This window comes from Lutra lutra, chromosome 14, assembly GCF_902655055.1.
Source record: "Lutra lutra chromosome 14, mLutLut1.2, whole genome shotgun sequence".
NCBI classification, from domain to species: domain Eukaryota; kingdom Metazoa; phylum Chordata; class Mammalia; order Carnivora; family Mustelidae; genus Lutra; species Lutra lutra.
In genome coordinates, this window is record NC_062291.1 from 79,016,045 (window position 1) to 79,043,663 (window position 27,619).

Here is a 27,619-nt window from a genome sequence, read left to right on the forward strand (position 1 = left end):
ACAATCACCCTCATGAAATTCACAACTGTCTAGCAATTTCAGGAATCAGTTTCTTCAGTAGGGATTATAAACATATACCCAGGTATGTTTTTTCTTTCTGTCTTTAGGTCTGTATCTGTGTGTATGTTTACATCTGTATCTATTTTTTAAAATGATAGATAAAAACAGCTGCTAAGGGACTCCTGGGGGGCTCAGTCAGTTAAGCATCCGACTCTTGGTTTCTGCTCAGTTCATGATCTCAGGGATGTGGGATCGAGCCCTGTGTCGGGCTCAGCGGGGAATCTGCTTGAGACTCTCTCTCTCTCCCTCTGCCCCTCCCTCTCTTTCTGATCAATAAAAATAACTTTAAAAAAATAAACTGCTGTTAGTATTTGAGGGCTATGTAGCAGGCACTGTGTTCAGCACTTCCCAGGTAAAAATATCATTTAATTCAACAATCATCTGAGAAAGAGATCATTTGTCATCCATTTACAGAATAAGAATACATTTCCTCCTCTATTCTTAATTTACAAATCCATAAGCGTTCTCTGTCCCTTTCCAAATCCATTGTGCTGTGGACTTTGACTTGAAAGGCAATCAGGCAAGGTTTTGTTGAGTGCCCTCAACTAGGCAATTAGGAGAGAAAGAAACTAAAAAGACACGGCCCAGAAGGAGGCAGTGTTCTGAGACATAGGAGGAAGGATCACGTACCTACATACGTATTTTAAGCCCAATTCTGCCACTCAGCTGCTACATATCTAATTTGCTTTGCAAATTAGAAGAAATCCACAGCCTTGTACTTCCAAGTCTCTAGATAATGACAAGGTGGTCAACACTGATCATTCTCATAGCCACTGTCTTCTTTCTATAGCACCTCGTGTGACCTCTGAGCCAGGACTTAAGATGCAATTTTGAGTCCATCAAAACCCCCGGAACCCTGAGGGAGAAAGGACACAAGAGGGGCCCCTGTCCAGAATGTCACTTAAGCCATGGAAGACTGCTGCAGTCCGTGCCCCGCCAAGCCATTTCAAGGCCTCCTGGGGATGAAATGTGAGAGAAGATAAACTTGGCTTTCATCTTTAAAAAACATCAAAAAATAAATAACATCAAAACACAGGCTGGATAAGGAGGGCTCCGATGTGCATGCATAAGTAATGGTGCATTAATCAGTCCCAGTGGATTGCTCAAGCCCACCAGACTCCCTAAAACTGGGGACACGGGACAGAGATATACTCAAGGATTCCAGCCAGAAAGCAGGTCTGTTCCGTTGCATCACATGTCAGTGCTTCCTTCCTTTCTCAGCCAAGAGGAAATGATCAATTTCTCAGCCCCTCCACTCCAGGAGGCTCCAACGAAGCCCCTCAGCTATCTTGGTCATTACCTAACCGCAAAAGCCGGCCCATTGTTTGAAGTTAAGTATTTTGTTCTAGAAAACCCAGTAAGGCATTCTGCATCTTTGATTCATGATGGGAGTGGTATCTCCTCAGCTATTAAATTCTTAGGAAGACACTTCACACCCAGTAGGATGGCTATCATAAAAAAATATGGACAATAACAAATGTCCGCAAGGATATGTAGAAATTGCAACCTACAGTGCTAGTGAAAATATACACCAGGGCAACCACTTTGGAAACCATGTGGCAGTTCCTTGAAAGGCTAAACACAGTTACCATATGTCCCAGCAATTCCCCTGCCAGGGCTGCACCCAAGAGAAACCATCTCCCTCTTCCTCTGCCCCCACGTCCCCACCTCGTGCTCTTGCTCTCTCTCAAATAAACAAGTAAGATCTTTTTTTAAAAAGAGGAATCAAGTACTAAGAAATACTATAAAATGGATGACTCTCGAAGACATTATGCTAAGTGAAAGCATGGCCAAACACAAAAGACTATATATATATATATATATAGCATATATAGCACCATTCCATTTCTATAAAATGGCTAGAATGGGCAAATCCATGGACAGGAAGCAGATCGATGGTTGTCAGGGCTCGAGGGGAAAAGGAAAATGGGAAGTGATTGCTAATTGGTACAGGGCTTCCTTTTGGAGTTATGAAAATGTTCTGGAATTACATGGTGGCAATGGTTGCATAACCTTGTGAATATACTAAAAAAAAAAAAAAAAAAAAAAAAAAAAATCACAAGTGTCCAAAAACAAATTCTTAGAACACTATTTATTAAGGATGCTATGCCAGAGCTGACCTAAGGTCCTACTCATAGACCTCACTGTTAAGACCACAAGGCTGGTGAGAACCAGTTTTGCAGCTGAGGAAGAGACAGTCCAGACAGAATCCGTGACTTGTCCAACGTTAAGAAATGAACCAATCCAAATCTGTCTCAACCCACCATCCTCTCCTGTATAAGGCTGCAGCCTTCTTTAGACCATCTCCAGCCATGTGACCCTCGGGGAACCTCCAGTTCCCGATCTGGAATAGCAGAGACCTCTGTTCTCCGCCCTTCTGGAGCCTCAACTGTACAGTACAAGCTAGCAGACCCGCTTCCTGTTTCCAGATGGGTGGTTGGGTCCTCATTCTGTGGCCATTCAGGTCTACCAGGTGTCTGACTGTAACTGCGTGTTTTACTTCCCTGTATGTGCGATCAAGGAACTTTCCCCAAGATCCGGTGTAGGGAAGCTTCTGAGGTAAAGAGGCATTGAGAGGCTGAGCAATGGAGAAGGGTACCCAGTCCCAAAGGAATCCACAGAACTCTCTGGAAGGCCCCACTTCTTTGCCCTGCTCCTCTGTCCTCCCCAGCCGGCCCGAGCCCATCACTAGCTACATTCTGGTAGCCTCTCGACTACCCCTTCCCAGCTGGAGACAGAGCAGGCCCTACTCATTTCTCAGCGAGATGCCGGACACTTTTGGTTTTTTGTAAATGAACTCACTCCTACCACGTTGCCAATCTCACTGTGGTCTAACTAGTTTCCTTAGGTCTGGTGGTGGGAGAGCGGGAAAGCCAAAAGCTCCAGGATCCTACCACACCCTGCTTCCATCTATTTATGTGGGGGCAGGGCTCAAAAAAAAAAAAAAGTATTTCTCATTCTTCTCATGCACCCTACTGACTTCTTCCCCTGGATGTCAAATCTTCCAAAGTAATTCAAAAAATCCAAGTGGCCAACAGCCAGTACAGGGCTCTAGTCTACACGGTCTCCCAGAGCCATAAACTACCCCTTCAGTCTCCAAAGCATAAAATGCGCACCAGTGGTCTTCCCAGAGTCAGCGCAGAGAGACGGGGCCTGGCTTCAAGCACGGCACCGGCACCAAGTTCTCCCACCAGGGAAGATGTCCAGCATGCCGCAGAATCGGCATTCTGCTCACAGGTGAATCAAAGCTGCTTTCAATTATTTTCTAAAGTCACATTCTCTCAGGTGGGATTGTAACTGGGCTCCACCGATAATAGATGGTAGGTAAAAAGCAGATCGACACAGAACCCCAGGACAGCGGGCCAGCCTCCAGATGACTGGCCAGACCCTCGCTCCACTACCACCGGCCTCAAACCCAGTGAACAGCTTCAACATGGCCCTTTTTCAACCATCCGGTTCTGAGAGCAGGGCTGAAGTCTGCATGAATCTGGGCTATTTCTGTCTCCCTTTCCCAACAGGGAGGCTGGCAAGCAGACATAATGGGACCTTGAATCATAACTTCACCTTCTTAGCAGGCAAAACACCATTTCCCTCTTCAGAGTCGTGGTGGCCTGGAAATAGGTCAAAGTATTTTAACATTTGTTCAAGCTCTCTTGAAAGGCTGAAACCAGTTCTGCTCCCTGTACATTAGGAGGAAGCCAGCCTAGGAGGCTTCAAGGATCCCTCCCTAGGATCCAGATCGTCTGAACCTCTCCTCTCATAGCACCTGCCACCAGCAGGACACCTCCCCATTTGCAAAGCTTCGCCCGCACCATCCCTTGTTTGCTTTTCTAGAAGTTAAAGCCCAGAAAGATACGACGACACCTTCGAGGCCTCAGGAAGCAACTGAGCCAGAGCTTAAACCAACTCCCCTGATTTTCACCTGATGCACCTGTCCCAGGTACTGCTGGTCCTGGCCAGTCCCTGTCGCAAGTCACCGGTTCATAGCCAACAACGAACCTTCCCAGCTGCGCCTTTCATGCGATCACACCAAACAGCACTGAGTCAACACCCCCGAGCACAGGAAACCATTTGGTGAGACACGAGTCTTAAAAAAATAAGTTGCGTGACATTTATTTTGTCTTGTTAACATTAATATCTGTAGAAACATTTTTATTGTCAGTATAAAAATTAACAGGTTTTATTAAATACTTTCTCCAATTTTGTAACAAGTAGAATCAGTGTAATCTGCATTCATGTTGCATGGCTATAGCAAAGTGAGTAGGTGTTTGTTTCCAAAGCAAAACACGATACTTTCATATAGAACGCACAACACGGCAACATTGTGTCTGACGTTGGTATGAGGCCTGATCTTTTGGTGAGGGCCTGCCAGACTTAGGCAGAAGCAATCCCTTAAAAAGATGGAAGTATCTCCAAAACCATCAGCAGAACAACTCAGTGTTTCAATTTCTACGATGAGACGTGAAGATTCTAAAAGGCTTCTCTAACGCCAGTGAATCTGGAAGCCATTATCAAAATCCACTGAAGAGAATACAGGCTAATCTGATTAACGTGCAACTCAGGGCAGAAGGCCAGCTGCCGGAGAGGAGTACAGTCGTCAACTAAGGTCCATCCTCGAGGAATGGATTAAGGCATCTTTTTAAGAGAACGCTGGTACCATTTGTCTTGGGAAGTCTAGTTGAATGTTCCAGGGGCCCAATGACAGAGCTGCACAGCAAAACAAAATACTCTCCTCCTAATGGGTTTGTTTCCTATCGGTGTTTTGGTGGTGTAAGAACAATCATTTGACAGCAGAGTTTAAACAGATAAATCAAAACTTCATCTTCCCCAAATTAGTCATACTCTGTAAATATTTCTCTTTTCAAAGAATCTGATAACTAGTTAAGTCCAAGCCATAGATCCACTAGTCCGATGTGCTGTCTGCACAGAAATGCCACTTAAATTACCAAACAACAAAACAAAACAAAACACAAAACTATAAATGATTAATTGTTTTGTATATTACCAATTCATTAATAAATTAACATTATACCATTTTCCCTGAAAGCAAAAGTATTCTTCCACCTCTGCTCGGTGAAAATTAAGAAATTCTGTGTAAGAACAGCATTTAGCAAAGAGCTATTTAAAAAAGAGAGACCAATTTTCTAGGTGCCTTGGGACATCCATTTAAAATCAATACAAAAAATAATTCCTTGTAAATATATAATATATATTTATACATAATTTGAATATATTTACATACTTCCAGCACCTATATACTGCCATTGTGCTCTGTAAGTGTGTGCTGACATATATTTTCTCCAATTATTACAAAATTCACAAGGAAGGCAGAACGTAACTCTGCCTTGAGTTCGGAGGGCCCACAGCCAGGACCCACAGTGGGTCACAGGCGCGTGGCGGCCCACGGCAGTCCACAGCCCCAGAAACATTCTTCTTCTCCTGGTGAAGATTACAAGTTTCCAACTGTATAAATTCTTTACATGTGTGCCGATTACTTTTCCAATTATTTACTCCTCTGATGCATATATACAAGCGGAGCCAAGCGGCTCCTGGAGGCATGGCCTCCCTGCTCAGTGTGGCTAGGCTCCTGGCGCCGTCCCATGTGGGGACAGAAGGACAGAAGGACAAGCTCATTCATGTTTTAACACTGCCGTTTACGTGTGGATACTGAGGAAGGCAGGGCTCGTAAGGCATGGGGTCCGGAGAGAAAACAGAATCATCTCCCGAAGAACAAGAACTCCTTGTGTCAGGATAACTAGGTGAATACTGTTCGAGAGGCTGACTGAGGTCCAAGTACTCCTGAAAGAAGGGAAGAGAAGACGTTTTATTTCATCTCGGGTCAGGATAACAAGGTGAATACGGTTCGAGAGGCTGACTGAGGTCCAAGTATTCCTGAAAGAAGGGAAGAGAAGACTTTTATTTCAAATGCAGGCTCTTGAGATGCTCTACCGGAGAGGAGACGGGACGGGGCACCCCTGGAGGATTCAGGGACCCAGTCCCCCCTCCCCCCCGCTCCCACAAAGACCTCCTTGAGACTCCTCCCCCACTTGATTGACCCGAGGCTGCCTTGAACTCTTCTCTTACAATCCATCATCAATAAACGAGTGGCAAGGAGGGAATGGGAAAATTCTGGGCCCTCCAGTCCACTTGCCCAGATCCCAACAAGTGGCTTGCTACGTGCCTCGTCAAGAAAGAGAGAGAGAGAGAGAGCGAGAGGCCCCACAAAAAATGAAAAAAAACGCAATGTGTTTTAAGGGGACCGCTTAAAATAGTGGAGACCGTGAATATTTGTTTAAAGAATTACGCTTTACTATTGCAGTTTCTAGGATAATTTAGGGGGACTCTGTCTCCATTCAGCGAGTAATTTCACAGATGGAATTCATTACTCTCAGAAGCTCTCTGAGTTTGAAAACGTAAACAGGTTCAGAAAAGGCTCCGATGTACTCGTGTATGTTAAATCCATAATGGACTGTTAAAGAAAAGTTTGAAATTCGAAAGGGGCTCTTCTGCTCCCTCCAGCCTCTGCTGGGGTTGCTGTGAAGAGAGCCCACTGGATGACCCAGGATAACAGTGCCTCCAACTTATGGCAGGGTGAGAGCCCACTGCCAGGTCTTGCATGGTCTGAAAGCTAAAAACATGTTTTGAAACATGAGCTAAAATGTTAACCTTTTTCAAGGGTGGGAGGGGTTAAAAAAATCCAAGGAAAAATAATATCTCGTGGCATTAAAATGACATCCAAGGACGTAAAATCCATATAGAATTTGAATGCTAGGGTCCATCAACTTTTACTTCAAACATAGACACGCTCATTGACGTTTTGTCTGTAAGTGCTTTCTTTTTTTTTTTTTAAAGATTTTATTTATTTATTTGAGAGAGAGACAGTGAGAGAGAGCATGAGCTAGGAGAAGGTCAGAGAGAGAAGCAGACTCCCCGTGGAGCTGGGAGCCCGATGCGGGACTCGATCCCGGGACTCCAGGATCATGACCTGAGCCGAAGGCAGTCGTCCAACCAACTGAGCCACCCAGGCGTCCCCTGTAAGTGCTTTCTCGCCTTGACGGCTGAACTGAACGGTGGGGCCCCCGGAGATAAAGAAATGTTCACTATTTGGCCCTTTAATGAACAGATTCGCAGACCCTTGCTCAGAAACTATGGAAAGATTTCTAAACTGAGGAACTTCTGGGTTTTGCTGCCTCCACTGGGCTCACACGCTGGGGTGGTTCTGCTCCCACACCCTGAAGCCGGTCAGTCACATTCCAGGATGTGTGGTTTTGCTGAGAGGGGAGGCAGAAAAGCGCAGACCACAGCACAACCGGCCCGGTGTTATCAGAGAAGAAGCCACAGAATGTTGGCGACTCTACATTTTAAAAGACCCCCCCCCAAAAAAAAAACCCCACTATAATTCATCACCAGGGCTGGCAAGGGAAAGAGTCCCCATCCCAGAATGGGGAATGTGTCAGTTCCAACAACATCAGCATTGACCGCACAACTGGAAACAAACACGCCCACCACATCAAAAGAGAACTTTTTGCTTACAATGATAAAAATGAAATTTTGTCCTAAATGGAACCATTTTTCTCAAGCATATGGTAATGATTTTCCGAAGGAAAGAAACTTCGATTTTTATATCCGTTAGACAATATGGCATTCTGCTTTTTTTATATTAGGATGCTAGATGTAAATTTCAGTATGAATGGGCCCACTTTAAATATAAATATTTAAATACAGAGCATTGCGCCTGGACTTAGGACCATTAAAATGGAATATCAGTGCTTTCCCAGTTTCTAAATGCAGCCATAAATGTTCAGATCTGATAGAGGAAAGAGAGGGGTATCAGTGGATTCCAAGTCTAGGGTTAAAGGAACTTACACTAGAAACAACAATTTTGGCAGGAGAAGAAAGTTGCTTTTTTTCCCCTTGAACTGCTCCCTTTCCTTTCAACTTCTGAAGGTCAGCTGTATTCATTTAAATGCAATCTCCCCTTTTATCGGCTACAGTTAGACGCACAAGATAATGTTGCTGGCTTAAGGCTTCATATCACAACATCTGATTTTAAAAAAAATCATTCTAAAACTATTAAATGTATTCAAAATTACATTAAATGCATATTTTTATTCAAACAATTTTAACCTCTTTTTGTTGTTGTCAAGAGAACTGGGTTTTGGGACTTTTTTCCTGTTTGAAGGAAGACTGTTTGCTGCACCCTCATTAAATATCACAAATTGATTCATTAACCATTTTTTCGTGGGATTCTTCTGACCTTGGTGGGTTTATCATCTTCCCTGCTCAGATCAGACACTCTCTACAACCCTAGAGACCACTCTGTCCACATGCTGAGCACTACCATGACTGGATTCTGACGGTCTGGGACAGACGAGTGTTTCTTTCATTGGTAGAGATTATAAATATTTTCTAGAAAAATATTTTAACAAAAGGGTACAAGTTTTCACTTAGAAATCATAAATCCCAGGGCCACCTGGCTGGCTGAGTCAGTTAAGCATCTGACTCTTGATTTTGGCTCTCCAGGATCTCAGGGTCATGAGATCGAGCCCCACATCAGGCTCTGAGCTCGGCAGGGAGTCTGCTGGAGATTCTTTCTCTCCCTCTGCCCCTCCCCGTTCACGCTCTCGCTCTTTCTCCAATAAATGAATCTTTAAAAACATCACAAGCCCCTCATGATATGAAACTGTGTATACATTCACATGCACACGGATGGAGACCACATGCCCCACGCCATTACCAGACGGTCATGGCGGACTGCGCCGTGTGCGGGAAGCTAGAATGACTGGACTTCGTTGCTTCCGGTAGAGACCACCAGTAACAGGTCAGCAGCTCCTACGTTCATTACTAGGGCACAGAAACCCAAGCTCCTGACACACAAACCCAAATGCTGCTGTTGGGACACTTCTCTCGTCTCCTCACTGTCCAGCCTGTGGTAACAGCCTGGACCCACCACCCGAAGGCCAGAGAGAGCGGCAGCCTCGACTAGGACCCTCGGTCTGGTTTCCTGAGTCAGAACTCTCAAACTGCAGTCCTAAGAGAAACCAGAATTTAGGAGGAACACACGTTTTAACTCTGTCTGACCCCTGTGGGAAAACGATCACCTACACCACAGACTCCGACGGGGGAGGTTGTGTTGGAAAAGCCACATGGGCCTCCCAAGAATGGACCCCAGGCTCCCGGAAGAGGGTTCTTACCTCGTTGGTTGTGAGAGTGAGAATCCGATCCAAGTCTTCTACCAACTGTTTGAACGTCGGCCTCTGGGAGGGCACCGCATGCCAACAGTCCCTCATCATCATATACCTGGGAAACAGATTTCCTGGTGAATTAACTCTGTAAGGACGTGGTGCATGGCTACCAGCCATTGTTAACAGGTGCTAGGGAGATACGTCCTAAACTATGAAGATCTATCAGAACTTTCCAAATTAGAAAGCAGTTATTTGCTTTCCCAAAATATTCATTGCTTGATTTGTCTTGAAAGGCGCTTTGAGCTATAAACACATCACTTTACCCGCCCCCCCAAATGTTTTACGATAGTGTCTATGCCATCAGGAGAGACTTTTTCCTAAATCTTCGCTGCAGACTTGTGCGTTCCTGTGACAGTGACACAGCATGGTGGTTATCACACCTTTCGGGCACTTTCAGACACTGCAGGGGGGAAAGCCTTCTAGGACCAACGGGCTCTCCAGTCTCTTCCCAGCACACCCTGCCCCCCGCCCCCCGGCCCCTGCTCCAGACCAAAGCCGCTACACATTCTTCTCCCTGACACTTCAGGTTTTATTTTAATGATTACAGAGGACAAAGGCTCCTCAGTTTAAAAAAAAAATGAAGTTTGAAAAACACAACTTTAACGTAAGGTTTTCATGAATTAAGCTGCCATCCCAGGGCTGCACATTAACTTCCTGATTAACTCTTGGACAGGCCTAGGGTCCCAGGCCTTATCTTGATCATGGGTTTTGACAGACCCTCTATATTAGAAAAAGCAATAGGAATGACAGGCAGCACAATAAATACCTTTATATAATATACTATAAAAATGTGGCCATTCATCAGATGTCCACTGTACAGTGAAAAGCACTCATGGGATTACGGATATAAAATCCCCATGAAACGATACACAATAGACCACAGTCTCCGGGACAATCACTCTTCTTAGTTAATCCTAGGGGGGTTGGGAAGAGAGACTCCCTTTCAAAGCACTAGTTCTACTGCACAAGACGCATGTCACAAACACAACATAATTCCACTTGAAGTGTGGGCCAGGCTTTTCTCGAAACCAGCTCATGGTTTTATAGTCAGATCTGGGACTCCAAGGATGGCACCTGGACACATTCTTAATTCTCTGTGCTAGACTCTGGGTAGAACAGAGGTAACCAGACACCGGTGTGCTCTGAAGAAATGTGGTCAACGTCAATCCATAAGAGCAATTTTCAGCGGTCGCCCATGCCCACTGGCTGCATTGGGGACAGACACAGGTCGTGAGGAAAGGCTGTGCTTTCTAGCCTGTGTATGAGAGAAGGCCAGTTCCATCTCCCTGACCCTCTGAGAAGAGACAAGAGCGAAGCACGGCCTAGTGGCCCAGGAAGACCACTGAGGCTCGCTCTCTAATAAAGTCAGACGCCCTCAGCCGGGAAGCCCAATGCCCTGATTTAGAGCTCACTCCATACACCTCAGAAGGACGTTTTCTCTTTTGGACAGTTAGGGCCATTGGTGTAGCCATCCTCCCCAGTCCTGGGATTAAGCCCAGAAAGCTTCAGCAGTAATTCTTCCTAGGGCCTGTACGGAAAACCAGAGGCCTTAGGAAACCCGAAATAAGTTGGGAGAGAGTTAGTGGCATCGCGGGTCCGCTTGGTGTCAGGAGAGAACAGGTTCCTTACAGGTCGCTGGTGCAGTTTGCCGGCTTATCCATCCTGTGTCCGTCCTTCAGCAGCTTAAAAAGTTCCTCCACCGGGATCCCTGGGTAGGGGGAGCCCCCCAATGTGAAGATCTCCCACATTAACACCCCGAAGGACCAACTGCAAGGAAGAGAGAAAACAGTGTTACTGACCCACCTGAATCCCCAAAACCCAAACGTACCCAGTGAATAACGTCGACGCCCACTCACTTCTCCTGTTCAAAGACAAATGGCCTGAACCCTCCTCCAGTTCATCCCACAGGCCCCTCCCTGTCCCGAAGGAGCATCCTTCCCAAATGAGGACGTGAGGGATGTTCCCTTGGAATTTTCCGTCAACAGACAACAGAGTAGGGGTGGGAAACCATCCATCCATTTTTCTGTTTTTTTTGTTAGTGGAGATCTGGGGTGGTTGCTTTTTTATTCTGACATTCTTAAATGCAGCGTTAGCCATGGGAGGGTCTCAGCTCCTAAGTTGCAAAATTCTTCATGCTCTCGTCCAGCTTTTCCATCAGCCTCTGCACCTGACACCCACCCCCCCGGGGGTGCTGGGACCCACCAGTAGGGGCTGCTGACTAAATAAGGCCAGCAAGCCCATTCTGCGAGGTCAACAGCAGCCCGCTGTGGCAGTTGGAGCATCTGAGAGCATAAAGGTTTCACTACTAAGGTCAGGAAGGGAGCAGGCACCGGGCTGGGGTGACAATGAAGGAATCCCAGAGCCCAAAGGGTTTCCTACAACAGAAACTGAAAGCATCTCACAGGGCACCCTGGGTACCTGACCTCGTGGAGGCCTAGTTGGCCTTTCTGAGCCTCATCAGGATGCTCGCCATTCCTGGGATAATCAAGCCAAGACTCCTGCATTTACCTCCGTCCCCGAGGCTCAAAACACACACCCTTCCTGACTCCCTTCAGTTTTGGGGTGAGCAATGAAACTCTCCCCAGTGTTGTCTAGAGCAAAAGTGGGAGCACAATGCAGGCAGCGGACTCCCTACAAAAACGGGTTTCAGAATGCCTTTCTTCTAGGACTGCTAAAGGGGACCAGCAGCGACACCAGGCCTACCCCAGAGAGCCTCTTGGTCCCGTAAATAAAAATAGCTCAACTGATTTTTTTTTTTTTTTTACTTTTTATTTTGGGCTAATTATAGACTCGCAGGAACTTGGAAAAAACAGTACAGAGAGATGCTCCGTACCTTCCCCCTGGTTTCCCACCAGGAGAACTGCTTCCAACCTAATTTCCAAACCTGAAATTCTGAAATATCAGTTGAAGCCTGACCCTGATGGTATTTTTAAGTGTATCATAATGGAAACGTTATATAGTTTTCACTCTATTTCTCTAATCTCATCAAGGATGGCAGGACAAGGTCAGATTTTTTCCGAGGACAAACAGAACAAGTGGGCCCCGTGGAAATCACCCCCCGCACTTGGCTTCTCCCTACAAGGACGAGCCCAGGATGCAGGGTCAGTGGGGGAGTAGGACAAACCAGCCTCAGTAAAAAAAGTTTCAAAATTCCTTCTTTCAGGGAGCAAAGAACACGCCAACAGCCTGGCAAATGACACAGCAGCTCTGTAGTCGTAGATCCGTGAGTAAGTTGGGGGGTGGGGGGGAGCACTTCCGCCCTGGCGGGAGGAGGTTCAAAGTTACACACCGCCCCCCCCACCCCGACCCTGTGCACTTTGAAGCTGGGCAGATTAGCAACAGTGCACTGGTGACCAGCCTACCAGAAAATCCGCCCTTTCTGAGGCTGGCTCCTGCACCTTCCATCGATGTGTGAAATACGGCAGGCGCCGAAGAATGAAGAAGGGTGAACACAGTATTTTTGCAACCCAACCTGGCCAAGAAGCTGGAGAGAAGGGAGTTACTTACACGTCACTCTGGTGGGTGTACACGCGGTCAAAAAGGGCTTCTGGGGCCATCCACTTGACTGGAAGTCGCCCCTGCGGGTGTGGGTTAAAAAAAAAAAAAAAAAAAGGTAAAAACCGCTAGATTACAACCAGTTTACTTTTGCTCGCTCAGCAGGCTGTGTCCTATCTGAGAGCTGACACTGACTGTCACTGGTGTGTTCCCAGAGCAGAAATCAGTCCCCGCAGGGCCTATGTGTAACATGCAAAATGCACAGATCTGGGCACACGAGTAAAATGCCATTTCTTTGGACTCTCATGACGCTTGATCTCCCTCACACAGAGACACACCCTGAGCACCTCCTGGGCAAAAATCAATCCAGAAATTCCCAAGCTCTAGTTTTGGCTGGGCAAGTTCTTGACAAAGAGCCTGATGATGGTTCCGTGGACAAGGCTGTTCCACATTTACTTGAAGTATCTTAAAGACAGCTGAAATGTGCTCATTGAGAAGTTTGTCAAGAGCATGGCCCAGGGACAGGGAGAAAGGGCAGAGGAATGAAGTCCTATTATCTCTCATCTGGAACATTCCGTGCCACCACTAGCCCCCTCCCTTCCACCACAGAACCACCATAGACTTACGTTTGTGGTCTTTTTGTAATAGTCTATATTGTTGATATCTCTGGCCAGTCCAAAGTCTGCTATTTTCATGACATTGTTTTCTGTTACCAAAACATTTCTGGCTGCTAAATCCCGATGAATACACTGAAATCAAGAAAGAACTCGTTTCAAACTATTACAAGAATAAAGAGAAATCATACTCACAATGCAGACAGAAAAATACATCTTGGGTCAAAAAATGGTATTTCTTTTCTAATTAAAGGTAACTTAAAAAACCAAGGCCCCAATAATTTCAAAGAGCAAAGATACGCCAAGTTGCCAATTCTCTTTTACTTGCAGAGGACCAACAACACTGTCGCCCTTCCCAGGAGATCTGTACTAGATTATTCTAAAAACCTTCTATCTCTATACTTACTCTCCCAGCCTTTACAGCCAGACTTTCAGAAGAGCTGTTTAAACTCCAATACCACATCGTCTTTACCTCCTGGTAGGTCTGCAAACATTCTCTTTCCATCCCTGCTCCTCCCAAAAAGTTTATGGGGAACCTCCAGTCAGACCCAAGTGAGCTCTTCTAACCCCTCAGTGTTTCCTTCTGCAGCTCTGGACACTGTTGATTCGTGCTCCTTTTAAAAAACAGTCCCCACCCCCTACCTTGAGTTCTATCCCATCCCTTCTCTTGGTTCACCCTCTCCCAGTCTAGCTCCTCTCTTCCCCTGTCCCTTAAAATGGAAGAAATATCCCATTAATTTTGTATACTTCTACATATCCCCAGGGCTTCTAGTTTTAGATACACACAAAAGATCTGCAAATTCCTACCTCTCTCCTAACCTTTCTCCTGGGACCCTAACTGTCACCTTCCACAGGCTACGGGATATTTCCACTGTGACATCCTGTCAGCACCTCAAATTCAAGGCCTCTGCTCCCCTCGTTCTCATCTTGAGACTCTCTCAGTCCAAGAGGTACACACCAGAATTCTCTGCACACCCCTCCCCAGTTCTGCAGATTTGCTGACTCCCACAGGCCTCTGCAGTCTGTCCACCCTGCTCAGTCCCCACTTCTAGCCACACTTAGTCCAGGACATCACCACTGCCCACCCCCAGCCCCACGGAGAGCCACACTGACTGACTGGTCTCCATGCTTCCAGACCCAGCCTGGCCGCACCTGCTATGTTCGCCACGAGCTGTGGTTCTCAAAGAACCGGCCATGTCCTTTCCAGGCTTGTATCATGACCCACACCTGTCTGTCCATGCCCAGGCCTGGAGGACACCGGCCCACACAAAGGGCCCCACCTAGGTCTGCGAAACACCTGGGGGCCAGGGGGTGGGGTGGAGAATGCAGACACGCTCCCTACAGGGCAGCTAATTCATAGTTCTGATACCTATTCTTCGGTCTCAGAAAGGTCTGGTCATTATAACTCCCATTTCTCCTTTCTGCAAATGACAGGCTTTTGTAAAGTGTTACACTTCAGTATCACAAAACTTCATCATGACACACGGTAAGGAGACTCCCCCATCACCATCCCCTATTTTTGGAAAAGGCAAAGTCTAAGGAAGTGAACAAAAAGTTCTACCAAATGTTTTGACATGGGCTCCTGGCAAAGTTAACTAGTGGATGAAAGAAGGTCTTACCCAGCCACTTGACAAGGGTCAGACGGGGCTGCTTGTAGTTAGGGATGCCAAGAAACGGCCAATAAAAAGGAGCAAGCCACACTCTCGCTGAAGAATAAATTAGGAGTTACTTTTTCCTACCCACTGCCCAACAATTCCTTGATTTTAGATGCTTCTGTGGTCCCCTGGATGGGCGAAGACCGGGAAAGGGAGAGCAGGAAAAGCCCGCAAGTAAGTATGCCTGAGCCTGGCCAGAACGGAAGCAGGAAACGTGAGAGCTCCCAGAAGTGGCCTGGGGATCCGGCCAGGCGGGAGCCATGTTCTAGTTTGGAGGCCTCCTCAGACTGAACTTCCAAGCCCTCGGCCAAACTTTCCCGGCGGCGTGCTCCCGGCCGACACGAGTTCTGTGCATTTGGCAAGCTGTGTGGTCAGAAGACTCTGGATTCCCACACGCTGGGCTCCCACCACACATGAGGGCTCAACTCAAGAGACACCCACAACAGTGACCTCCATCATTGTCTTGGCGAGAGCCAGGATCGAGCACCGAAGTCCCACATCCCACGGTGCTAGCAGATACCAACGCCCACCCTCTGGGCTGGACGGTAAGAGACTTGGAACCAACATACAAGAAAAAGAAAATAATTCACATCAAGCCAAATTCCCATCATCTGCAGAAATCGGAGCTGTTCTCCAGGGCAGAGCTGACCATTTACATAACTAAGGCCCTCAGACCATTTGGCATCCATTTCTTAAGGAAGTCACGAAGGGAAGGAAGACTAACATCCTTATGGCCCAGACAGGTGACGGGGGCCACCGCACGGCTGACTGACTTAAATTCCCAGGGCTCCCCATGAGATGGGTATGACTGCACCCATTTTACAGATGGGGAAGCTGGCCCTGCTTGTAGTAACAAAAACACCACCCACTCAGGTTTAACACTTTGAAGCAAGTCGAACTGGCTTTGGGATTTGGTAAAAAGCAAAATTAGTGTGCTTTGAACAAAAAAGCAAAGCTTTCATAATTTGTACAAGGTTCAAATACCCATTACCTTGCTGTAATCTGTATACTCCTGGTGTCTCTTCACTTGCCTACCCCTAGCTCCCCACCAACCCACGCGCACACATGCACACGCGTGCGCATATTTCAACGGCTCAGGGACAGACCCTGCATGTTCATGTCTATATTCCCAGCACTGACTGCAGAGCCTGACCCAGTAAATGTTTACTGAGCCGAATTCATTATTGCATTCCATCAGTAATGAGCCAGAGAGCTCACTCAACAGTTCCTTAAGCGGGCCTCCAGCAAGGTCCTGGCTGGAGGCTGGGAGGCATGCGTGCGAGCAGACCAGAATCTGGCCCCTTCCCTTCTTCTTCACCCTCACCGTCAGGAATAAGCCTCCATCTTTGCAGGCAGTCTCCACTCAAGGGGACCATTTTTAAGATCTTTAGCTACTGCTGGCTTAACACCAGCTCTAGGTCCTTAACTACAGGCAATCTTCTACGAAGGGCTTTGGAACCCTTCAAGGCCCTAATGACATACAACTCCATCCCTTCTAGCCCACTCTGTGTCTGTGAGCAAAGCCCTGACACAGGGCATCTTATCAGTCCCGTCCCCACTCCCCGCCAAAGCAGAGTGAGGCAGGGATTACCAGAGAGCAGTGAGGAAGGCTGGGGGGCATGGTGGGTACTTGGCCAAAGGGCCAAGCCCAGGACCAGCAACTTTTCTCTGCTCTGTGGACCTAGGAGTCCCCATCTTGGAAATGAGGACAATGACTTAGGCACACCTGGTTTCGAAGGGGTCCTGGCATCTCCGAACAGTCCTCAGAATCCTTCTCCTAAAATCGCCCCTATTTCAGATGTGTTCTGGGGTTATGGAGGATACTGTATGGAAAATGCTCGTCCTGTGCCTAGCAGATGCTGAGCTCTCAAAACCTGGTACTGACTAATAATGAGAATTGCCCCCTTTCACAAAGTTCCCTCTTCCCTATATTCAACAGTTCCAAAGAGGAAGGATCTCAGAGTCCTCAGGGCTGGGGAGCAATGAGGAGTCCACACGGGCTCTACCAGCCAGGTGCAAGAAAAATTGCCCCGTTCTGGGAGGAACAACACTCTGCCTTCCAGAAACCCGTCCTGTGGCCTCTGTGAACCATATCCTGCCTTTCCTCCCACCTCTCTGTGTCCCCTCGGCCTCCACTGCCATCAGGTGCTTTGAGCCAAGCTCGAGAAACTGAGAGCTTTTCCTACTCCCCCTCTACAGGACCGCCCATGCCTGGGAACCACACTTCCTCTGCTGGCTCCCAAGGTCTCAGCCCAGACCCCAGGGCTGAGCTTCAGCCCGCAGCTTCCTCCTGGCACCGGCCCTTGACTGGCTCTCCCTGGTGTTCAGAGCACCTGCCCAAGTGCCCACTAGGATCTCTGCCCGCCGTCTTCCCCCACCTCCCGCCTCGGAGTCTTCCTCCTCCTGGTCCTACCGTCTGATCTCGCAGGCTGGAAATCACTAAGTATCCCAAGAGCAACAGCTATCTAAAATCCATCTTCTTCTCCAGTACCTGCAGGAGCCAAGAAACTCGAGCCCAACACACCAGCACCAAGCTTGCGACCCACCAGCTGTGAGCAGCGTCCCAGTGAGCCATCCTTAGAGCACAGACCCGCCCCCATTATCCCTGCCTAGGGTGCAGTCTGGAGGCCTGGAGTGAGCTGGTCCTGCCTGTCTCCAGCCACATCTCACACTCGGCTCCTGGCTGTCCCCCGGCGGGGGCACTCACCAACCCCCCACTGACCTCCCACAATCGGTCTCCTGCACAGCACACCTCTCAGCCTTTCCCATCCTAATTTGTTGATTTCTCCTGCTGTCGCCCGAGGTTCCTGCTCCAAGAGGTCTAAGGACTCCGCCCGTAACGGCCACCCACTAAGGGAGCCTGACCTAGGGCGCGAGGCAGGAGTCAGGAGTGCTCGGGAATGTTTGCTTGAAGGATAATAAAATGACTGAGCCAGCCTTCCTACTGCCTTTGTATTAATAGCAGAGCCACGCTATATCCAAAAAATGCTTCCCCCGTCCCATGCGGGGAAGGGTACAGAGTGGCCAGGGCCCCCAGACCTGGGGGGGGTCACGCTCCCCAGGGTTTAGTGAGGAACATTTGAAAGCTACAGCAAAGGTGAAAGAGAACAACGATGGTCCGTGTGTGCTGGGATGGCTTGTCACGCCGGCTCTCTCCCTTCACAATGTACCCCCAACACACATCTTTGTATTCCTGAACCATTTAAGAGTGACTGCACACCTCACTCCCAAACACGTAAAAATTATCTCCCACCTTAATCCAGGACCACTCTCACCACCCCCAGATTGCATATCAATCCAATCGTATTATAGAATGCAGACCCAATTCAGGTTTCCGATGTTCCTAAATATTCTCTATAAAAGCTGCCCCCCTTTCCTACCCTGCCCAAGGCCCAGTCCAGGGTCACACATGCACACATGGTTATCCTGTCCCTTAAGCCTCCCTTAATCTGAACTGTCCCCCCCAGTGGTTTTTGTCTCTCACAACTTGGACATGTGGGAGCGATGTCTTGTCAAACGTCCCCCATTCTGGATATGATCCATTTCCTCACGTCGAAGACTTTTCAGCGGGGCCTGTATTCCCGCACATGCGCACAATCGCGGGCACAACAGTTCCCTAAAATCTACAGGTTAAGAGCTTTTCCCGGAAAAAAAGAAATCTGAGAAAGTCTCCAACTCTGGACTCCCTCGAAAATAAAACACAAACAAAAAAGAAAATAAAAAACAAACCAAAAAAACAGAATACGTGGGAGCTCTGGCCACGTTCCAACACAGCCACAGAAGCAGCGGCTGAGGGACAGCCGCCCCTCCCTTATCCCTGTGGTCGCATCCCCCACTGCTGTGAATGGGCCGAGCCATGACCAAGCTCGGGTCCCCGGTGACAAGGTGTCCACGCCCACAAGAGAACCTCACTTCTTTGGGGACCCAAAGAGCAGCATTAAGCCCCACCACAGGTAGGAAGGAACCCCACTTCTGACCAAGGGGAAAGTTCTGTAACCCTCCCTCCCTGCCAAAGTGTGAGCTAAGGCAGGGTGTCCTGGGTCATCCAAAATGCCCCAGAGGACATCAGGGCACCTGTCTAACTGCTTTCAGAATAACTCAGATGTTTAAAGTTCCACTGCAAGTGGCATGCTTGGAATGCAGACGGTTCACCTCAGGGGACCTGGCCAATTTTGAACCAGAGGGTCACCCCGCTAAATGAGACAAAATAAACCCAGATGACACCCAGGACCCCGTGTTCCTAAAATGTCCCCTCGCGTGATCTTTAGTCATAGAATATTCAAGGCCCTTCCAAGCTTAGAACTATAAACACGACACCCAAAGTCTACGTCCAAAAACTCATCCCAAAACAAATAAAGCCCCCAAAACTCATCAGAATTAAAGGCAGCGCCCCCTAACCTAGCTGTTCCGTGCCGAGAGCAGAATCCCAGAGGAAGAGACATCTTTTCTGCTCATCTCTGCCATGTCACGTCTGAGGCTGCTTTGGCTTTTAAAGAGTTCACCAAACCCCAACGTGAATAACACGATAAATATTTTCCAGGTTGTACAAGACATGCAAGGGCTTGATTCAGCAAATGAGCACGTCCAAATTGCCTGTTTTCTTCACAGACCTTTTTCACTGGAATCCACCCAACTGAGGAGAATGCGAAGGACTCACTTTCTGGGAAGCCAAGTACTCCATGCCCCTCGCCAGCTGGTAGGTGCAGGACACCAAGTCCTTGAAGGTCATCTGCTCCTCGGGAACGCGGTTGATGTCATAGGAGTACTCCATCCCAGGCGGCCTGCGGGCTCGGAGGTATTCACGGAGGTTGCCTTTCGAGGCATACTCGACGATGACGTAGAGAGGCCCTGTGGATGGACAGGGCAAGCTCGCTGAGACGATGCACCCAGACCCACCTTGGGAAGCTCAGCCCAGTTTTGTTTCTGAGAACCCAGCACTTTTTTTTTTTCTTTAATTGAAACATATAGAAAAGCACTCACAAAAACACAACACCTGCAATCACATCTTCCCCCAGTGATCACTGAGACTTGGGTCAAGATAGCCTCAAAAGTCCTAGTAGAAGAGGCAGAGAGCGTCCTTCCCTGCCACTCCCCGGCTCACCTGCGCCCTCCTGCAGAGCAACGCTTATCATAAATTTGCCTTTTCCAGTTCACTTTAACCATCTGACATACAGATATGGATCAAGAAACAACGTTATTATTTTTAGTGGTATATATAATAGAGCTACAGCTAACATTATTCCCTTACACGTTATCCGCATGGAACCCAATCAGGCTGATAAAAATAAATCGAGATCGTTCCTTTTCTATTCCTATCTACATCCCATCACATAAACACTATTTTCCTACATTTGTGGGCACTGACATTGCTTCCAGGTTCTAGCGCGCAGTGAACCTTTCTGTGTCTGCTTCCCGACACACACGTGCCGCCCTCTCTCCGAGGCATGGACCAGAGGCCAGCAAACTACAGCCCGCAGGCCGAATCCTGCCCACGGCCTCTTTCTGTAATTGAAGCGTATTGGCACACAGCCAGGCCCATTCATTTCTGTACTGTCTGTGGCTGCTTTCTCACTACACTGGCAAAGGTGAGGAGTTGCCACAAAGACCCTAATGGCCACAAAACCGAAAATATCTACAATCACCCTTCCCAGAAAGTCTCCCAACTCCTGGTATAGACCTAAAAGAGAAAAGCTGCGGCAAAGATAGCCATCTTCAAGTTTATAAATTATCGTCAAACTGATTTCCAAAGTGTCAGCTCTCCAGTGAGAGAAGGCAGAGCACTCTCTCCTCTAAGGAAGATAATGTGTCCCTTCGTCCCACTCTGTCCCTCTCCTGCACTATTGGGAGCTCAGCCATCGCCGCCCACAGCAAGACATGGCTTCTTCAATCCCCATTTTAAGGGATTTGTTAACCATAACACTGGGTCTTTTTTTTTTTTTTTTCCCTAAGATTTTGTTTATTTGAAAGAGAGGGAGACACAGCATCAGCAGGAGAGGCAGAGAGGGAGGGACAAACAGACTCCCCCCTGAACAGGGAGCCCAATATAGGGCTCGATCCCAGGACCCCAGGATCATGACCTGAGCCGAAGGCAGACTGTTAACCCACTGAGCCCCCCAGGCGCCCCCCATAGGGTCTTATTTTGAAAAATCACTCTTAGCACTACAAAATAAAAACATAAGGAGACTGTCTTTTCTAAACACCCTCCAGGTTATGCCCTAAAAACAGCAGGACTCTAGAAGGCCCTCCCATTCAAAGCCTCTCAACGCCTACCTTTCCCCAGTCCCCCTGTACAGTCACAAAGTCCCCTTTGTGTTCATGGCCAGGAACATCTTCCTAAGGGGATTTGAAAGAGAATTTTAAACATTCCCTTGAGGTGCCTAGCAGCAAGATCCAAAAGTCCAACCATTTCTAAAATGATGTTAACACTGAAGCTCAAATTATTTGGATGAAAGCATTTTTTCCTCCTACTCACCATCCTGAGTACAGGCTCCAAGGAGATTTATGATATTTTTGTGTTTTCCAATCATCTTCATCATCTCCATCTCGGACACTAGATCAGAAAGATCTTTCTCTGTGGCATCATCTACAAACATTAGGTAAATTAAAAACCAGTTAGTAGTTTCCTCTAACCCATCAACAGCTGCTGCTAGTTGCCAGAAACTTAGTGGAAACAGCGTGAAATTGAATTTTAGGACCAGAAAACACTTTCTAAATCATCTCCCTCATTTTATTGGTAAGGGGGCAAAGGCCCAGACAGGGAACTGCCCTGCTCCGTGTCAAACAGCTAATTTGGGGTCAGTGGGGTCAAAAGTCAGGATGAGAATATAGGCCTCTGATGCTAAGACCAATTCTTTTCTAGCAACCCCCCCGAGTGTGGGGGTGTTTAACTTTATCGTGAAGCAAGTCCACCTTCTGGCAGATCTACGGTGCCTCCAAAAAACCGTATCGAACTTCAAGGTGCCTAAAAGCAACTGGGAGTCCAACAGAAAGGAAGAGGAGGGAGAGAGGAATGGGGCATCCCAAATCAACAGACTTTCTCCAGATCAAATGCCACTAATCCGAGCCCTTACAGAAGTCACAGACAGGTTCAGAGGGCACCTTGTAAGTGTTTACAAAAGTGTGTGTGTGTGTGTGTGTGTGTGTGTGCGCGCGCGCGCGCACGTGTGTCTTTTGAGCAGGCAAAGTTTCATGCCTTCCAAAGGGGTCTTTGAGTCCCAACCTAAAAAAATAGAAGTTTTATAAACCTCTGCTCTCCAATTTCAAGAAAAACAGCTTCGGTCCCACATTCATGGGCTCATAGCTTCTGGAGAGTGGCAAGACTCTTCCCCATGGGCCTCCCTTCGAGTTCATTTGATATGAAAAACTCTGCATTTACTAAAAAAAAAAAATGAGATAAAGAAATGCAAACGAGCCACGTGGCCAAAAGTTTTTTAACTTCACAAATGAATGAGCAACGCATTGGGCTGGAGCACGGGGAGGGCTGTCCTGACGTGAGCCACCCACTGCCTGTAAGAGTCGCCAGGGTCCCCACAGGGCTCTGGGGCCGATGCCCGCCTCCACCCTTAAAGGGAAGGCTAGCCTGATTATACCCAGAGAAACAAACGCTCAGATCTCTAATTCTGAGCTCCAAAAACCAAACAAAAGTTCAGCCAAGAGAGACTGGAAGCCTAGGCCTTCCCCACATTGGCCATGGTCAGTGGCCAGGGGCTGCTGAGGCTGGCTGTTGGGGGCACACAGCTGCCTACACCTGCCACACAGGGGGGCGAGGGCACACAGGCAGACCCCAGCCATGCAGGACAAAAGCCAGAGGATCATCTCTGTTGGTGCAGCTGAGCTGCTGAGCACGGGCCTCCCTCGCATCAAATCCCAAAGTGAAGGGCTCAAAACACCCAAGCTTCCCAAAGAGCCACTCAGATCAACAGCTTAAAAAAATTCCTTTTTTTTTTTTTTTTAAATACTATTTCCACCCTGCTACCTCCCCACTTGGGGAAGGACAGGATGACCATCACAGAGAGCCCACAAAAGAAAGAAAAAGCCTAACTCCAGGAGCATCCACGATGGGAGAGGCACCCACATCCAAGAACAGGCATCTCTGCCTGGACACACAGGAAAAGCTCCATCCTTTCTCAGCCCCCAACAATAGGGTTTGTAACAGAACCATTCCCTGGAACTCCTCTCCTAAGAGAATACTACGGAGCTGACAGTTGGAAGTGCTGTAAGCTCCTTGGACATGAGCATGAAGCAGGGCTGGGCGGTCATCCCACGAATGCCATGTGACATCCACATCACACAGTAACTGTTCACATGTTCCAGAAGGTTCTGCCAGGCCACCAATCCCGCTCCTTCCCTATTAGCTCTCCAAGGGCTTCTCCCAGACCAGTGTCAATTCTGCGTTGTTCCTCTTACAAAAGAGGTATGTCCTCCTCTCCCTACGCCTCCTCACTCCCTCCCAGAGGCCAACCTTCCTTCGTTTGCAAGTTAAATTCAGCATACCCAGACTCATCTAAAGGAACCAATCACACGGGAGTTGATTTTTCTAAGCACATACATATACAGTGGGAATAAAAAAAAAATCACGGTCATCAATAAGGAGCTGACCAAGAACAATCTGGGATGGGAGGCCACCCTTTCTAACAAAACGGGCTTTTCTTTCTTGGAAGTGCACGCAGCTCCAGATAAATCGTCTGTCCAGGATGCTGATTTATACTGAAAACTTCTCAACCCCTGGGTCAACTATGTGCTCTCTGACCCCCTGCCATGATGGAGTTCACATGCCACAAAAGGAACATTCTTGATAAGGCTTCTCCCCAACCCCCCGCCCGTCCCCCTCCCCACGCACCTTTCAACATCTTCACGGCCACAGTGACTGCTTCCTTGGGCTTCTCTTTGTCAATTCCCACCGCCTCAGCCATGACCACTTGCCCAAAGCAACCTTCCCCCAGAGGTTTGCCCAGCGTCAGCCTAAATGTGTAAATAGGGGATTAGCGCAGAGCATCTGGTGAAGGGGAAATTCCAGAACGAAATATAAAAATCTTTCAGCGGCTTGCAAAAGCATGGAGCATTTATCATATGGAACTAATGAGACCGGAGTATACACGCGCTTGAGTATTTTCTTAGTGACGTTGTAGAGAATGTCAATTACGGGCGGGACAGCTATTAAGTTTCACATTTGTGTTCACGATTTATTTTCTTTGTGGAAGGTATCCTTGCTAGTGAGGCGGTCAGCTTTCCTAAGTGCTAACAAGGAGGAGCTTCTGATCTCAGGCCAATTGAATATTCGTAATTTAAAATGTCTTAAAAGAAAAACTGTTAAAGCTGTTCTTCTTTTTTGGTCTCTGTGAAGTGATGTCTTTAAAATCACTATTATTCAAATACCAGCGGATTTTACGGTCACATTCCTGGCCAAGTTACATGATATGAATCTTAAATGCATTTCAAGGAATCTCTAATTTTTCCCTAAAGGACAAAGACATTTCTAGAAATTGAGGGAAATCTTTCTTGACCTAACAGTTCAGAAATCCTTAACTACCCAAATTGTTAATGAAGAAAATCCAGAGTGAACATGATAAACTATTTTTCTAATTTCTAAGCTCAGAAGCTCGGTGCCTGTCCTACTAATGGCCATATATTGTCTTTGGACATTCTAAAAGCCGACAGAATGGCGAAATCCTTGGAATGCTTATGAATGTGTGTGTGTGTGTGTGTGTGTTTCACTTAAGCACAAAAAAGCAAAGTGTTTAGCAGCTCTTAGTAAATATACTGTATTTATGGTTAAGTACACAATGGTTTACAAAAGCTAAGCAAAGACTGAGGGCAGTGTACGCTAGGCTGAGGTCATTCTGTTTCTCTCCTGAACTAAAATTAAATTTAATATCTTGGCAGAAAATAAACATTTGCATTGGAAAAATGGCTAATTTATGTCCCTCTGCCCTGTTAGTACAAGCCTAACAATCCTTTCTTTGTGCCACCTCTGTCTCCAATCTAATAAACCTCTTCTAAATAGCCTTCATTCACTAGAAATCTGCCCCACCTACATTTGTGCTCAACTCTGTTCTGAAACGCTTAGCACTCACATTTTCCGCACTCAGCCCCCCCCCCCCGGTGGGAGCGGACGGTTAGGCACACACAGACGTCCACTGTTGGCGGCGTCACGGGCGGCGAGCACTGTGGCCCGAACCTGAGAGCCGTCGTTTCTTAACGTCCCATCACAGCCACCCAGGTCAGTCCTCTATGCACAGGAACGTGCGCAGGAGCCCTCTTGCTTGTACGCCCAAAGGAGGGAGCGAGGTGGCTTCGTGAGAAACAGCCCTGTTCTCTTTCCACACTCCCCAGGTAAGGACACCACTCTTTGTGTTTTTCTCTGATGTCTCCTGGTTGTTGTTCAAAAACCAAGTGAATGGTCTGTCCACTACAACACACGAACACACTGGAAATGACCTCCCTTAACCCTCCTGACAGAGTGAGACCTGGGCAGTTATTTGATTCTAGCTTATGATACACATTCGTATCTCCAGACTGGCTCCTGGGAAGCAAAAGTGGCGTGGAGTTGTGGGAATCAAAATCACAGTGCCCTGGGGCGCCCGGGGGGCTCAGTGGGTTAAGCCTCTGCCTTCCGCTCAGGTCATGATCTCAGGGTCCTGGGATTGAGCCCCGCGTCGGGCTCTCTGCTCAGCAGGGAACCTGCTTCTCTCTCCCCTGCCCCGCCGCCTGCCTCTCTGCCTACTTGTGCTCTCTCTCTCTCTCTCTCTCTCTAACAAATAAATAAATTTAAAGAAAAAAAAAAATCACAGGGCCCTATAAGCTCCCTCTCTTTCCAAACAGAACTCGTCAGACCCAGGCTCTGGAAAAGCTTATCTTGGTACCTCTACATTGGTGGATGAGTTTCTTCTGTCGTAATTAAACACCTCTCTGACCTAATCTCAGGGAGATACTGCCAATGTCAAGACCAACGGTGAGTAGGAGCTCTACACAGAAGCAAGGCAAGAGCTTGTCTTAGTTGACATGATGTAGACGGAGAGTCCATGATTTCCACCTTCCACTAGTACCACGGTTCAGACTCGGGGGACTACAAGTGGTACCCCAGAAGTGAGCTGAGGGCCTTGAAGGACCATCAGACTGTACTGCAGAAGGTAGGTCTAGAAGCTGGTCCCGCCCAGAAGACAGAGTGCCGGGAGCACAGGGTCTGCCTCCCACACTCTCTGCCAAGCACTGCCATATTGTTGGGGTCTACGGTTCAGAGCCCCTAGCTTACCACTACATGAAGGAGAGCGCAAGACGTGGAAACTCATGAGTCCAGAACCGTACTCAGTCCTGTGAAGTCTACACCATGGTCATCATTTTATAAACATGAAGTTCAGAGAGTCAAGGCTGCCCAGCCACTGGCTAGCTGAGCAAGGATTCAAATCCCACCCAAGACAGCCCAAATACACAGGCCTGACGCCAAATCAAGACATAAAGACTCCCCAGTAATGCCTTCAACAGAGCCCAGGTGGCCATGCTCTGACTAAACATCGGATTGAAACACCTCCACATCATCCGATAGAGAAAATATTACGGACCAGAGGAAATGTGACATCAGGTACCGTATTCAGACCTTCACAGCCACATATCACATTAACAACACTTAAAAGGAGCAACATGGACTAAAGATTCTTCAGACAATTTATGTCTTATACCTAATTTCCCCCAAAGAAATGAACTATAGAAGAGTCATGTTCTAATAACCAGAAGTTGGAACATTGTATCTGTTTTACAAATGGAATACGGCCTTACATGAAGTCCGTGTGACTGGGTTTGAATCATCTCAAAAGTAAAAAAAGTGCTAAGAAAGTATTATCTTGGTTGGGGACCAGCCATGCCTAGCATCTGTTTTAAAAGAACCAGTGAAATAGAAAGAGAGAGAGAAAATCCATTCTTTTCTTTTTCAGAAGTTGGTTATTTAGAATTACAATCTCACTCGTTCCTACTGACCCCGTCACACATGACCTTTGCAGTTAAGATCAGGAAAAGAACATGTCAATCCAGCATCCCCATTTATACATGATTCCATTCGGGGCTGCAGCCAATAGAAATACTCACTTATCTCTTGGGAACTCCCACTTTGGATCTTCTGGCAATTCATACTCGGAGACCCCTGCCAGCATGGGAGTGTCTGCTGTTGAGGACAGGCGTGTGGTTATCCTCACCAGTGGGGTGTTGGAGTTCATGGAGGAGCTGGACTCGGCAGAAACCTGGATACAAAATGCAAAGCCCCAGATGTAATCCTGGCTCTACCTGGGAGGCCTGGCAGCCGGCCAGAGCCCAGCCAGATGTTCGATCCTTAGAAAGGAAGACAAGTGGGAGCACTGGACAAAGTCAAGAATTTAGGCCCCAAACCACTGGATCCCAGCTCCTCTGCGCTCCCATCTCTGCAGCACCAGATTTCACCCATATCCGAGGTTCCTAAGACCAGATTTGCAAACATTTTTAGATGGTACCTGAGCAACATCTAAGTCAGCTTTCTGACCTAATTCCTCCCAAATAAGCACCTGAGCACAGGGCAACCACCCCA

At 47.6% G+C, this 27,619-nt stretch overlaps 1 protein-coding gene across 18 annotated transcripts in view; it reads right to left on the reverse strand.

The window, feature by feature from the left end:
• Positions 1 to 5,042: 5,042 nt before the first annotated feature.
• The window catches only part of FGFR2 (fibroblast growth factor receptor 2), a 102,929-nt gene continuing 80,352 nt past the window's right edge, over positions 5,043 to 27,619 (reverse strand). For 17 of the 18 annotated variants that reach the window (XM_047702412.1, XM_047702410.1, XM_047702409.1 and 14 more), the window contains 9 exons: positions 27,148 to 27,299; positions 23,909 to 24,030; positions 21,542 to 21,652; positions 19,727 to 19,917; positions 13,427 to 13,549; positions 12,813 to 12,883; positions 10,935 to 11,072; positions 9,255 to 9,360; positions 5,043 to 5,859 (listed from right to left, as the gene is read on the reverse strand). In XM_047702412.1, the coding sequence (XP_047558368.1) occupies positions 5,695 to 5,859; positions 9,255 to 9,360; positions 10,935 to 11,072; positions 12,813 to 12,883; positions 13,427 to 13,549; positions 19,727 to 19,917; positions 21,542 to 21,652; positions 23,909 to 24,030; positions 27,148 to 27,299 (1,179 nt within the window). In that variant the 3' untranslated portion in view covers positions 5,043 to 5,694. Of the gene's footprint in view, positions 5,953 to 9,254; positions 9,361 to 10,934; positions 11,073 to 12,812; positions 12,884 to 13,426; positions 13,550 to 19,726; positions 19,918 to 21,541; positions 21,653 to 23,908; positions 24,031 to 27,147; positions 27,300 to 27,619 lie in introns of all 18 variants that reach the window. The other variant, XM_047702397.1, reaches the window with a different exon arrangement.